The 12,705-nt window shown below is 32.7% G+C and overlaps 1 protein-coding gene and 1 non-coding gene across 6 annotated transcripts in view; both read left to right on the plus strand.

Annotated features, from left to right (window-relative positions):
* The window catches only part of LOC135133886 (semaphorin-1A), a 235,366-nt gene that overhangs the window by 25,739 nt on the left and 196,922 nt on the right, over positions 1-12,705 (plus strand). For 4 of the 5 annotated variants that reach the window (XM_064062414.1, XM_064062417.1, XM_064062418.1 and 1 more), the window contains exon 2: positions 5,156-5,522. In XM_064062414.1, the coding sequence (XP_063918484.1) occupies positions 5,429-5,522 (94 nt within the window). In that variant the 5' untranslated portion in view covers positions 5,156-5,428. Of the gene's footprint in view, positions 1-4,518; positions 4,585-5,155; positions 5,523-12,705 lie in introns of those variants that run through there. The other variant, XM_064062416.1, reaches the window with a different exon arrangement.
* Positions 9,747-9,818, plus strand: Trnaw-cca (transfer RNA tryptophan (anticodon CCA)). The gene has a single exon. It is a non-coding gene; the product is annotated as a tRNA-Trp (tRNA).

Consider the following 12,705-nt stretch of genomic DNA (forward strand, 5'->3'; position numbering starts at 1 on the left):
GAGCATTTATTCAATAGTTTGTAGCGAATGGGTGATCTGATATGCGTTATTGTCCTTTAAAATATTGAGGCAAACGTATTACGAATTACCTAAGAAGCCGAAGATCAGGCTCACAAATTATGACCATTTAATTTATAAAAAGTTGTATTGCTTATATGAAAGGCAGTGACTTCTTCTGAGAAAGTGTTTCATATGTACATACTTTCTTAAATTTAGACTTTTCTTGATTAAAGTGATAATAATAAGATAAAATTAGAAACACGATTTAAGGTAAATGTATTAATTGATTTAGTGAAAACTTGTTTCTTTTTACTTTTTATAAGCCCTCGTTTGTGTGATGGTAATTTTAGCAGACAGATAAAGAGTCTTCAAAACTTCGGAACTGATTACTGTGAAATTTTAGATGAACTTTAAGATTTCTGTGCAGATGGTATAATCAATCTACGCCAAAAAATGTTATCTCAAAACTTTGTTAAATAATATCAATTGAAATATAGCGTGACGTGGTGCTGCTTTACTTGCTACTTTATATTTTTAACTTTACACACACGAACTGTTGTAAAAAAGGACTTTTTTGAAATTTTGTTAAGACTAACATAGATTTAGTGACAATAGAACGTTCACTAAAATTTACTCATTCATCCCTTTAGGAAGTTGATGACGTTTTCTTAAAAAAAAAAGAATAAATATATATTAATAATAATAAAAAGTTGATCATGTCGTCTCAAAAAAATAAAATTTTTATGAAAAAAAAGTACATTGCGATGCGTAGTCTTGGTAATTATATTCGAGTATAAATAGCATACTGGCACAACTATAGTGTGTTTGTAAAGCCTCTAGCTGTCATAAAATTTGCCATTAGCCACGCTTCACCACAAAGTGTTCCGTTACTGTCGCACTGGTTTTATGAATGAACTGATATCCAAGGCTGGATGTAAGCAGAGTCTCACGTAAGCTACCACTTTATCATAAAGTCGTAGATGTAGTACAATAAATATGAATACGTAGTGATGAATTACTAACAATAAAGGTTTTATGGTAAGTATAGGTATCGCGAATGGACTATTCGTTATAACCTCACTTGTTTTTTTGACATATCTGCCGATATAAATGCAGACATACGTTTTGATGCCAAAAGGCGACCAATAAGTAACTAGAGGTTTTTTTTTATTTAGTAAAGATGCCTTTATTCATATCTTTAAATTTAAAAATTTTCCTCTTGAATTAACAAAGAAAAGTGAACGCTGTTATATTCGTTTGAATCAGTAAATTAATAATTATAAAAATAATTTCCAAAATTCACTTTGAATTAGTGGGATCAGATAGAAAAACTAGTAAAGTAATTTCTAACTACGATTAATTATGCCTACCTACGTGACCTGAAAATGCTGTCAAACAGATAAAGGAGCAATTCATTCCACAATGAGTTTTGAGATAATTAATAAAATTGATAGTATTTATGGTCTGGATAAGTAATGTGTTTGCTTTACTTTGATTAATTAACTCATCCTTTAGATTTCGTGTGGTTTTAAATGGGGCGGGACGTCATGAGGGACAGAAAGCACGTGCCGTTGCTAAAATACGTATGAAGCACGCTTACCCAAATAAGTGTTGACATTTCAGGATTGTTTGACGTTTCAGTATTGTGAATTTAGATACACGTCAATGAAATTTCGATTTGCAAAAAATGACATTAACTAATATTTTAGTTTTTCTTGAATTTTATAAATATCTATCGAAACTGATGATGTGTTTTGACGTTTCCATGTTTTCATCTTAGTTATAAACAATAAATGCCACATCTCCATGTATTTCAAGAATGCGTTGTTTTTTATCTGCAAGTGCTTATTATATTTCATTAACTAATTCACTCAAGCATACAAACTTCATTTTTTTTTTTTTGTTGAGGCGTGTTCAATAGTTTGTATGAATTATTGGTTTTATAAAAAGCGGTACAATGACAAGCAAGTTAAACTTCACTTTTACAGTGTTTTTCATTTAGTTTGTTGCGGAATTTAAATAGCGAGGTTAAAATACACTGCCAGACAAAAAACCCGGACACTTGAATATTTATAACTTTACGCTAATGTTGACTTTTTTTTACTTTTTTTCGGTTTCCACATGTTTTAGACTAAAGTTGTGTTTTTTGTTAATGAGTACATTAATGTTTTGCTTTTTGGAGTATTTTTTACAAAAGGTCGACCAATTACAGGTTATCACAAAAAGTGTCCGGGTTTTTTTTTGTCTGGGAGTGTATTATGACAAGTAAGATACTTTACAAAAAGATATGTTAAGTCAATTTTATATTCAATTAATATTTACTTTTGTTTTGCACAAGAGCATTTAGGCGTCTAACCATTGACGCTGTTAGTCGCCGCAATATTCTGGAGTTAATGCTGGCTATCTATCCCGAATCCCATCTATTAGCTCCTGTCTGTTTTGTTGCCGAAAGTTGAACAATTCCTGCACTTTGAATTGGACTATTATCGTGCTGATTACAAAATTATTTTCGGGGAACAAATACCACACATAACATACCATAACATTTTCTGTATTCTGAGTATGTATCAGTCTTTCTTCGACTATGAACACCTGGACCTTTAGAGCTAATCTAGACCCATACATTCACAGAGAAGCGGCCAGGTGCGTCGTGCTGCTGGTAGATCTCTCTTCAAACCTTGCGTTTGTAGGTTAGTAGATCCTTACTCCACCACTATTGGATGCTTTGAAGGTTTTTTCGTCGGAAGAGATTATGCTGTCTCACATGTCTGTGTAGGTATTCCAGCGCAAATCTTCCTTGTGATGAATTGTGAGGAACGGTTTTTTGGCATTACAGTAATTCTCCAATTCACGGTTTTTTATTTTGCGACAGGCAATACTACGAGATGTATGAAAATGGTTCTGTTAATTGCATTTACTGCCCACTGTATTGGATTTTCTCCTAGATAATCATGAGAGCCTGATCCTGCTCTTCTGCCCAAAATACGGAATCGTCAAACAATCCTGAAATGTCAAATTTTTTTAATCTGTTTAACATCGTGCTCAAAAAATTGTCATTCAGGGAAATTTTGATTGAATTTGGTTCGCAAAAAATGAATGAATTGATTAGTCAACATGGGAGTTGTTTGTCAAAATGACAAATTTCAGAAAATGGAATTTTTAAATATACCTTGCCTAAATGACATGCAAAAGGCAAAAATTGCTACTTACTTAAGAAATGGAGATATCATACGGCAAATTGCCAGCGAATTAAATGTTAACAAAAACAGGTATTGCGAATTGAACGAAAGATTCATGAATATGGATGTATCAGAAATAAACCTGTCGTCACGTCCTAGGATCTCAACTGCAGCAGAATTGAATTAGTCAGTTTCATTGGAGACATTTTTTTTTCAGACAGCTGTTTTTACTAGAAAAGAAACCAATTTTCCAGGCTCTCTTGAAACAGTTCTTTGAAGAATTATAGAAGTTCTCGTTTCTCCGTAAAGTTTTGTGGATGAATAAGGCTAAGAGGTCCAGTTCTGTCAGTTTTTTGAGACAATTTTATTAAATTAAAATTACTTATAACTATAGGATAACTATCCAATACGTCGTTCAAGGATCATCCTATATCAATGCCCTATCTTGGCCGTCGAGAAGTCCTAATTTAAATCCCATTGAAAATATTTGGAGTTACATGGTGAAAATAATTCACCAAGAGAACTTTTGACCGCAAACTTAATTCGAATTGAAATAAAAAATTGCGTACACTTGGCAACAAATTACACTAGAATATACTCAACAATTAGTTTCATCAATGTCGCAACGATTACAGGACGTAATTGACAAGGTGGCTTGCGTTTTTTCTTAAAAAGACATCATTGTTCATTTGCTGTATTATTATTATTATTATTATTATGTTGATCTATTTTGTTTGCCCTTTTTACTCTCCTTACTTCATAATTTTCCAGTTATAATTTTCTATATACTGTAAACAAATTGGATCGATGCTTTGTCATTAGCCAGGTTTATCAAATTTGCTTCCTTATGGGGCTTTAAATACTTACACCTTTCATTACATTTCGTCACAAACTGTCTATTACCTAATGCATTATTATTGATGTATTTGACGCGTACACATACTTTCAGTAAAACGATGCGAATTTCTCCAAAATTAGTTGATATGTGTTGATTAACCAAAGTATGACAACAACATTCACACAATCAGCACCACCAATTACATCAATTATTTCAATTTTTAGTGCCGACTAGTCCTGAAGTGTTTTATAGAATCAACAGTTTTGCTACTTCACATGCTGGCAAACAAATTCTTGAGAGACTATTAAAGTGCATAATTCAAGGCTACGCTAGTAATTTAGGTCGTTTATCTTAAAGTTATGGTGTCATCTTCCTATGCTTTGCTGAAATTGATAGTTTCAAAGTTACGACTGGGTTTCATAATTCCGTTACACTTTGGTATAACCGTGTGTATAACATCGTATGCACGATGGTTGATTTTAGTGTTAGGGATAAGAACTTTACCAACTTCCGGTCCTTCTGAGGACTTAAAATACCTGCAGTTTCTTCTTCATATTCTAGTTTATTGTAAGTATTTTAAAATGAATTTTATCGTTCAACTAACACGCTGTTCATTAAAAAAATATTTCAAGATACCTAACGGTAGAAGATATAGAAGATCATTAACAGATTCCACTCCACGGTGAGAGTAAAGGGCTTCTTTTCCATTTAAACCGGAGATGGATATTGATATTTGGAATTGCCATTATTAAAAAAAAAAGATAACAAAAAGAAGAGACAAGCCATTATACGGTTTGAGTTTCCCTAAAGCTCACTTTTAATCCGTTACGTGTATAGTTTTACAAATATTTCGAACAAATGTTGATGAGAATTATATTAACATAAATTGAATATTACAGCAGCTGCATTTCTTTGAATTAATGACATTGTCACTTTACATTTTTTTACTTCTTGGTGTAGAGATGGGTAATGTGGGGTTTGTCTCGTTCGTTGACCGTCAATGGTAATTAGGATTATGAGACTGCATTGTCGTGTTGGGCCGTTCCATCGGTCTGCGCTCTGCCATACATCCCTTCTATGTGATATTAATTCTTCACGGTCCATGCACCCCGTCTAATTGTCTACATGTCCGTTGCAGGTTGCTGGCGCTACTGTCGCATTGCAAGTGGAGGGGAAGTCAGCTGGCACCGGCGTCGCGACGAAGCTTTGCCAGTCGACGTCAAGCGTCTGTTTGGATTGCGCCGCAACGCGTCGTCAATTTTTTTTTACATTAAGAACTACAAATGTGTTGTGTTGCTCTCGATAGTGCTTTCAATCTGTGATGAGAACTACCCTATAGTTTTAACGAGCAATTCGTGTTTTTTGAGTGTTGTGATTTTTTGACATGTTTTGGTGGTAGCGCTGTTTAATTATGAAAAGCCTTTTTGTTGTAGCCGCGTGCGCGTTCTCCGCGTGTCTTGCGGCTTGGCAGGAAAATGTGAGGCCGAAGATGTATGTCCAACTAGGTGAGTGAGTTAATAATACTTTCTTCTTCTTTGTCGGTTAGAGAATTCAGAAGTTACAGAGTCGTGTTACATTAATGATTAAAAGCTGCAGGCTTTTGACTTCGGGTGCTAAAAGTAACAACAGAAGATATTTCTGTACGTCAATATAGACGGAATTTTCTTCAATAAATAAAACATTTAGTCATAGTCGTAATTAAGTTTGATAAATTTTCGAAATCTGAATTCAAGGTAAGGAAAAAAGGTTCTTGCAAGTTATTGTCTTATAAATTACTTATGTTTTTTGTTAAGTTAAGAATGTCAATAATTTTACAGCCATTGAAATCACGTTGTAGGTCAGTTGAGCTGTTTTGTATAACCTTTATTTTAACATTATCTTAAGAAGCAGCTAACAAACACTAATGGTGATGCAATGTGCTAAATGTTATTGGTTGTGAATTTTATCTACAATTTTTTGCTATAAGATTTATTGCAGGACAAACTATATTATTATTTTTCTGAATAAGGTCGCCACAAATTTATAATTGAGGTTACTTACTTATTAATTATAACTTGAATGACACTATCTTATCATCTCCTACTGTAATCATTAAACTTTGTTTTTGGTGTGGCAAAAGTATCTTGAAGTTATCTGCAAATGTATAAATAGTATGTGGTATTAAAAATACCAATTATTGATGTATCTGTGTAGAAAAAAAGATTCCTTGAATTTTTTTTTAGATAGTGTATCTCATATTTTTTGCCATTAAAATTCAGATCAAGGGATTCATATTGTAATATTTTGACTAGATACATTTATTGTTATATTATTAATTAAGTCAAAATAAAATGGAAAATCGATAACCAACTTGGAATAATGAACAGTGATAATCACCCTGTATATTCTGTTATTATGTATTCTATTATGTTAAAAACTTTAGAGAAATATAAATGAAGAAAATGATCTGTTTCGGTATACAATTGAATTTAAATATAAATGAAGCAATTTAATGAAGATCTTTATTGCGTAACGTCTTTTGTCTTCAGTAATTTAACTAAATTCGAAGCGGTACTGTTAATATTTTCTTTATCCTTTTGACTTTTTATATGTTGTAGTAGTTTACTTTTCGCAGCAAATAGTTGGGAAAACTTAGGAAAACACTTCGTTAATCGATACACTGAGCCGTTTGGACTTACGAAGTAAGTTTTCTATTTTCTTGCGTCAGTAAGAAAGTAAGCTAAGTTATAGTTGGATTTTGAAGCCAGTATTTGCATAGGACATCGAGAGTCGTCTTTCGTGCAATTAAAAGTTTTGGCTGTTTCTTGATTAGTAATTATGCAGATATAAATGTTTCCAAGATTTATCCGGTAAAAGTTTATGACTTTTAATACAAAGTATGAAAACGTAAGCGAGTGTTTAAAATGAACTAACTCAACGTTAAATGTTGTCTCACGTGACATGAATCGATGCTAATGATCCAATAAGCAGCTCAGGTGTTCGTGCTCTTATCTGTTGTACCTTCTTGAATAATTTAAACAAGTTCGTATTTTTGTTGCTACTGTGATCTTGAGTAGCTACAAAGTGGGTGAAAAGTGTGTGGGAGGTCTGGTGCTAAAAGTGGTATAGTACATTTTGGGAAAAAAAAACTGTATTTATTAATGTGTATTAATAAATAAACAGATATTTTTGAGTGAAAATGGTGTTTTATATTTACCACTGTATTATCCATTAATGATGTATCTGGATAAAATTTGGACATACAACTCTGGCCGTTTTGTTTCTGTGAAATGTGATTTCTATTTTGGTGACTTAATAAATGTTAACTTTGTTTTTAATTTTTATGGTAGTAATTTCTTTTGTACCTCGCAGTCTTAAACAAATGAGTTCCGCTGTTAAATTCAATTGCTCTTTGCGTTGTTATCAAATTTTTCGACTGATGTAAATAGAACCATTTTCTGGGCTTCCCAGGGATGTTAGTTCAAACGGGACGAAAAGTTTTTTTACCCAAAATCAATTAACCTAGAATTTTTTAAGTGAAAAAATACCATCTATGATGATGTCAAGCTTGATTCTCTATTGTCGTTTTCAGTTTCAAATAGCGACAAAACAATAAAAAAACACGCTCAAAAACAGCCATGGCTTTGTGAAGTTTTGTCTTTGATAGAATTATCGTCAATTTGAAAGTTTGAGTTGAAAATGCAACGATCAAACTTTCAAAAATCCATGGCTGTCTTTAATCGTATTTTTATTGCTTTCTCGGTAGTTTATCCAACATAAAAATGCGAAATTACGTTTCACATGTGTCGTAAGTATACCGATCATAGTTTATAACAGTCCCGGAACATATAAATTAGTTTTCTTGAATGTGGATACTTATTGATTTGTCTTTGATATTTTTAACTTAACGAATGACGTTCTAAAATTTGTTCTTTTTGCTTGAAATAGATATATACATATATTTTACTTAATATAGTAATACGTGTTTTGTTGATATTTTGGACTATAGTGTGTGGTCATAGCATACGTTGTACAGACATTTGGCTACTCAGTCTATTTAAAATCTTATTTAATAATAAAATAAAACATACACTTGGCTACAATTAAAGTTAAAATTGGATATAGGTATGTATTTATTCCACAGTATCGAACCAACAATATAATTGTACGTTTCTACTTGAAGTAAGATATTTCTGAAGAGTATAAAATACCTTAATCAATAAGTATTGTTTCATGTTTGTTAGAGGTTGGCTGTGGCAAATCTAGACTTTTGTACTTTCCGAGCGTAAGCTAATTAAGTATTGTAGTAGGTTCCATGCAGCGAATGTTTCCTCGATGTTTCATTATCCCTAGAATATGAAAATATTGGTTTCCTGTTTACGTCCGATCATCTTGACCAATAATGTGCTGACGGCCATCCAAAATGTTTCATAACAATACACTGTAAATGTTATAAAATAACATACTCCTGTAGTTGTAGTTTATGAAACAGCCTTGATCTTTATGGCAATTACTTTACAAAAATGTTTGCCACGAGTGTCACTTAGTTGATATTTGTGTTATGCGCATAACGAGGTGACCGTCTAGATTTATCTTGTGCTTTGCTCGCGGGAGTTTGAACCCTTTCCTTCTCAATGTTTTCTTCTAACTTATTGAATTTGTCTAAATGTTTGACTTCAGGTGCGACGAAAGTTCAGTCTAAATAACTTTAGACTCATTTTTTAAGCATAATTCAATTTTGTTACGGGTAGCGTAATTGTAATTGTGAATAATTAAGTTTATTTGTAAGGTTCAACATATATATATTTCACTTTGATAACAGAGTACGGAGATCGGGCTGGAGGTACCTTTTTACTAGAGTTCTTGAAACCAAGATCTGCAAAAATCCTTACCGTTCTGTGCGGAAGTCTAAATATTGCATGACTCCGTACAAGTAGGCAGTAATAATTAATATGATAGTGACACATACAGCTAGGTCATTTTAGGAGCTCTACTTGTAAATTTATACCTTTGTACATATCAAAAATAAATATCGAAAGATAAAACATTACTACTTTTTGGCAAACATTTCACCCTGGCAGTTGAAACGTATAGTTGAATTTGCAATTATTCTTAAGGTGGTTCCTTTGCCTAGATGTATGTTATTTTTCAAAGTAAATATATGTATTTTTTTGACGTATTACCATTTAAAATTAGCTTGTTTGAATTATTGGAACATTTATTTTGTTTGTTTTTAATACATAGTTCGTGAAATATTGATATTTTTACAAAAACCCAAAAATAGTTTTAAGAAAGCGGCAAAAAACTTAAATGTGTTCGAACGGGTGTAGAACGCCCTTAATTTGTCTATTAATAACGCACAGACGCACAAAAAGCGTATATTACTCCAGTTAAAATGCCACGCCATAATTGAAAGGTTGTGTTCTCACCATTCGAAGAAGTAGACTTACAAGTTAATTTAGCCGTCTGAGCATTTTTGTGAAATATTTTTCGTCGAAAATTTATTATTCCGTAAGTAGCTTCCATATTAATAATGGAGAGTCAAATGTCTGAACATAAATAAATTTCAGAATTGTGTACCCGTAAATGAATGTAATTAAGGAACGAAACGTGTTATTCTGTAGTAGTCATCACCATTTGTGTATGTTTATCTTTGTTTAATAACTTAAATAGATAATAAAGAGTACCCAATGAAATTATCGTTCAAATATGACTTCGGTAAGTATGGGGAGGAAATTGCAGTGAGCAAGGACTCCGTGGCGCAACGGTAGCGCGTCTGACTCCAGATCAGAAGGTTGCGTGTTCAAATCACGTCGGGGTCAAACTTTTTTTTCCAGTTGAAGCATACGCATTTATTTATTTTTTGTATTAAAAGCAATTATAAAATAAATGTAAACACTTAATTTATTTATTACATATTTTTGCGATTTTGTGTCACAAAATTAACTTGATGTATTAAAATAGTCGCAATGTATTTTTAAGAGTAAGATTGCAGTTTCTTTATATTCTAAAAACCTATGTTTCAGTTTTAAAATATTGTATTACCCACATGAGCAAATATTTCGTGTTACATTTTAGAAATAGCTTTGGAAGTTGTTATTAACCATTTCTTTTTTGTGTATTCGTTGTAATTTATTCTAGATATACAATGACTTTTCTATGAAAAAAAGTGAAAAATACCCCTAGTTTTGCTTGTTTTTTAAAACTGTTTCAATTTTTTTTTTGAAAATTAAAGTTCTGTTTAGAGAGACTTAAGGCCAGTTTACAGAATATTTTAATCGTGTTTAGCGACGTCTGATTGGCGTAGAATTGGTCACGTGCTTTCGTAAACCGGCTCTTGCGTTTTCATTCTAGGAGTTTAGTAAGATCTTTTAAATTATGCGCGTGTAGCATGTATCACGGACAAAAGGAAATAATGATGTCCCTGTATTTTCACATATGACATGTTTGGGGACTTTATCCACTCTGTATAAACAGCTTCTTGTTTGTCAAAGAGCAAATACCGTATTTTATTTTTTGATCGCAGATTTATGCTTTATATTTTGGTCATTCTAATTGCTTCTCGAAGCAAGCAGTTTCTAGTTTGCAAAAGTTGTAACATTTGTCCTCGAATTCATTTTTCAACCGACACGTCGACCGTATCGTATAAATCCACAACCGCAAAGTCGCTACAGTTCTAGAGCAAAGTGGAATAATTTATAGGTCGGTTTAAAAATGTACATGTGACATTTTCGAATTTATTTTGACGTTTTGTACTTTACCACTCCCACACGTACTAGCAGCATAAGTCAACTTGTTATGAGCGTGCTGCGGTTTCTCGTACTGTGTCCTACGAGTTGTTTTTTAGTTTGATGTTATAAATCTTCCAAGTTACCTTGTCCTACCTTTTCTGGTGTTTTCTGGTCCAATGGACTCCTAATTTTAGGTGTATGAGTCGTTTTGAATAATTTTATTAGTTTATTCATATGTAAGATGTTACGATACAGAATTCGAATGCATAATATCAGTATTAACTTATTTGTGTTGGGTTGGAACAGTAATATCTACGTCCATAATTTCTGTTCAAGTTTTTATCTCAAATTATTGATTTCCAGAAAGTACGAGTCCCTTGGTTTTCCGGTGGTGGTTTTAAAGCGGCATTACGTTATTGTAAATTTGAACATTGTTCCAACGCGGAAAGGCGTAGTTTTAAGTTAAGATCGTTAAGAACTTTTCATGCATGAATGCTATTCAACTGCAGTCAAGTGCGTCGTGAAAGAAAGTACAAAATAAATATGTTCTTCTACTTTGGGGTCAGGTGGTGTCGTGACTTACATGAATAAGAACTCTAAGTTAGTTTCAGTTTCTTTGATGATTTGCATTTGTTTGTTGCGTTTTTCCTCTTCTTTCGTATTCCACTTTTATGTACTGTTGCTGAATTGTAAGTCGGTTAGCGTATGTGGAGCCCATTTGATCAGATGAGAAAGAAAAACATGAAAACAGTTTTCACGATGAAATTTAATCCTTACACTTATTGGAAATGCAGTACCTAATTTACAATTTTTTTCAGCTTAAGGAAATGAGTAAAATTTTGGTATCAGATTTATAGCAGTTGTCATTTAAAGTGATTAGATCTGTAATTACTTTTTAAAGTGTGGCAGATTATTATCTATGATGGAAATGATAAGACAAGGATAGCACGAGAGTAATATTTTTTTATCGTATACTATTTTATAATATCACATTAGCAAATGTGGTTTATCAGTTTTACAAGATTACGAAATTATTGGTTGCTGTATGAGGTAGAAAAGCAAATAAACAAAATAATTACCGAAGCAAAATTTTTAAAATGCCACTAGAATATATTGAAGAATGTTATACTGTTGAACCAGTGGAACCAATTCAAAATCAAAATAATTTTGGTACATACGTGATATTAAATGTTAGTGGTAAAAAGTTTCAGATTTGGTTTGTATTATTCACCTGTTTCGTTGCCAGTAGTAGAGGTAGGTGGTGGAAGCGCACAGTAAAGTAAGCAATTAAAGTTTTGATTTTTTTCGTTGATACATACGACATAATCTAAATTTATTGCTAGCGTGATGACGACGGTCGCAGCCATAAATTTTATTAGAGTGATATGGAATATACTGTTTCCCGTAACTTCTGGTTTAGTTAAATCTCACCTTTAGAACTGGTTGCACCTGCACGTTTCCTGCAACAGTTGGTTCCAGCGTTCATTTGCATTTAATAGCATGGACTATTGGTTTTGCTTGCAATTTCAATTGGAAGTAATAAAAACACTGTCGTATTTAAACTTTTATTCACATTACTCGGAGATTTTATTTGATGATATAACGCAAGCTACAGAGTTGCGCATAAATAATTTCTGTTATGTCTGTGCATAAAAATTTATGGTAGTGTCCTCAAATTTATGTCGGTTCCACGTGGTGTCCAAAGTTTTTCTTCCGAACGGTGATCACGCAAATGTAGGACAGAGGTAAATTTAAGAAGAGAAAATATTTCACCAAGTCTCCACTCCGTAATTAAAAGTACCCGGGGGAAAATATTACAAAAAATCAGTCTGTTCATTTTATCATCATGTTTGAATTAAACGTTTTCTCCGTAGATGCTCTGTAATTTTGCTAATCCTATTAAAAGTATCATATAACCCGGGTAGGCCTCTTGGCGTATTGATCCACACCCCACTTCTGCCACCCTTCATCCTCGACA

Source organism: Zophobas morio, unplaced genomic scaffold (genome assembly GCF_036711695.1).
Source record: "Zophobas morio isolate AGI-343-1 ecotype UQ-CSIRO unplaced genomic scaffold, CSIRO_AGI_Zmor_V1 ptg000023l, whole genome shotgun sequence".
Lineage (NCBI taxonomy): Eukaryota > Metazoa > Arthropoda > Insecta > Coleoptera > Tenebrionidae > Zophobas > Zophobas morio.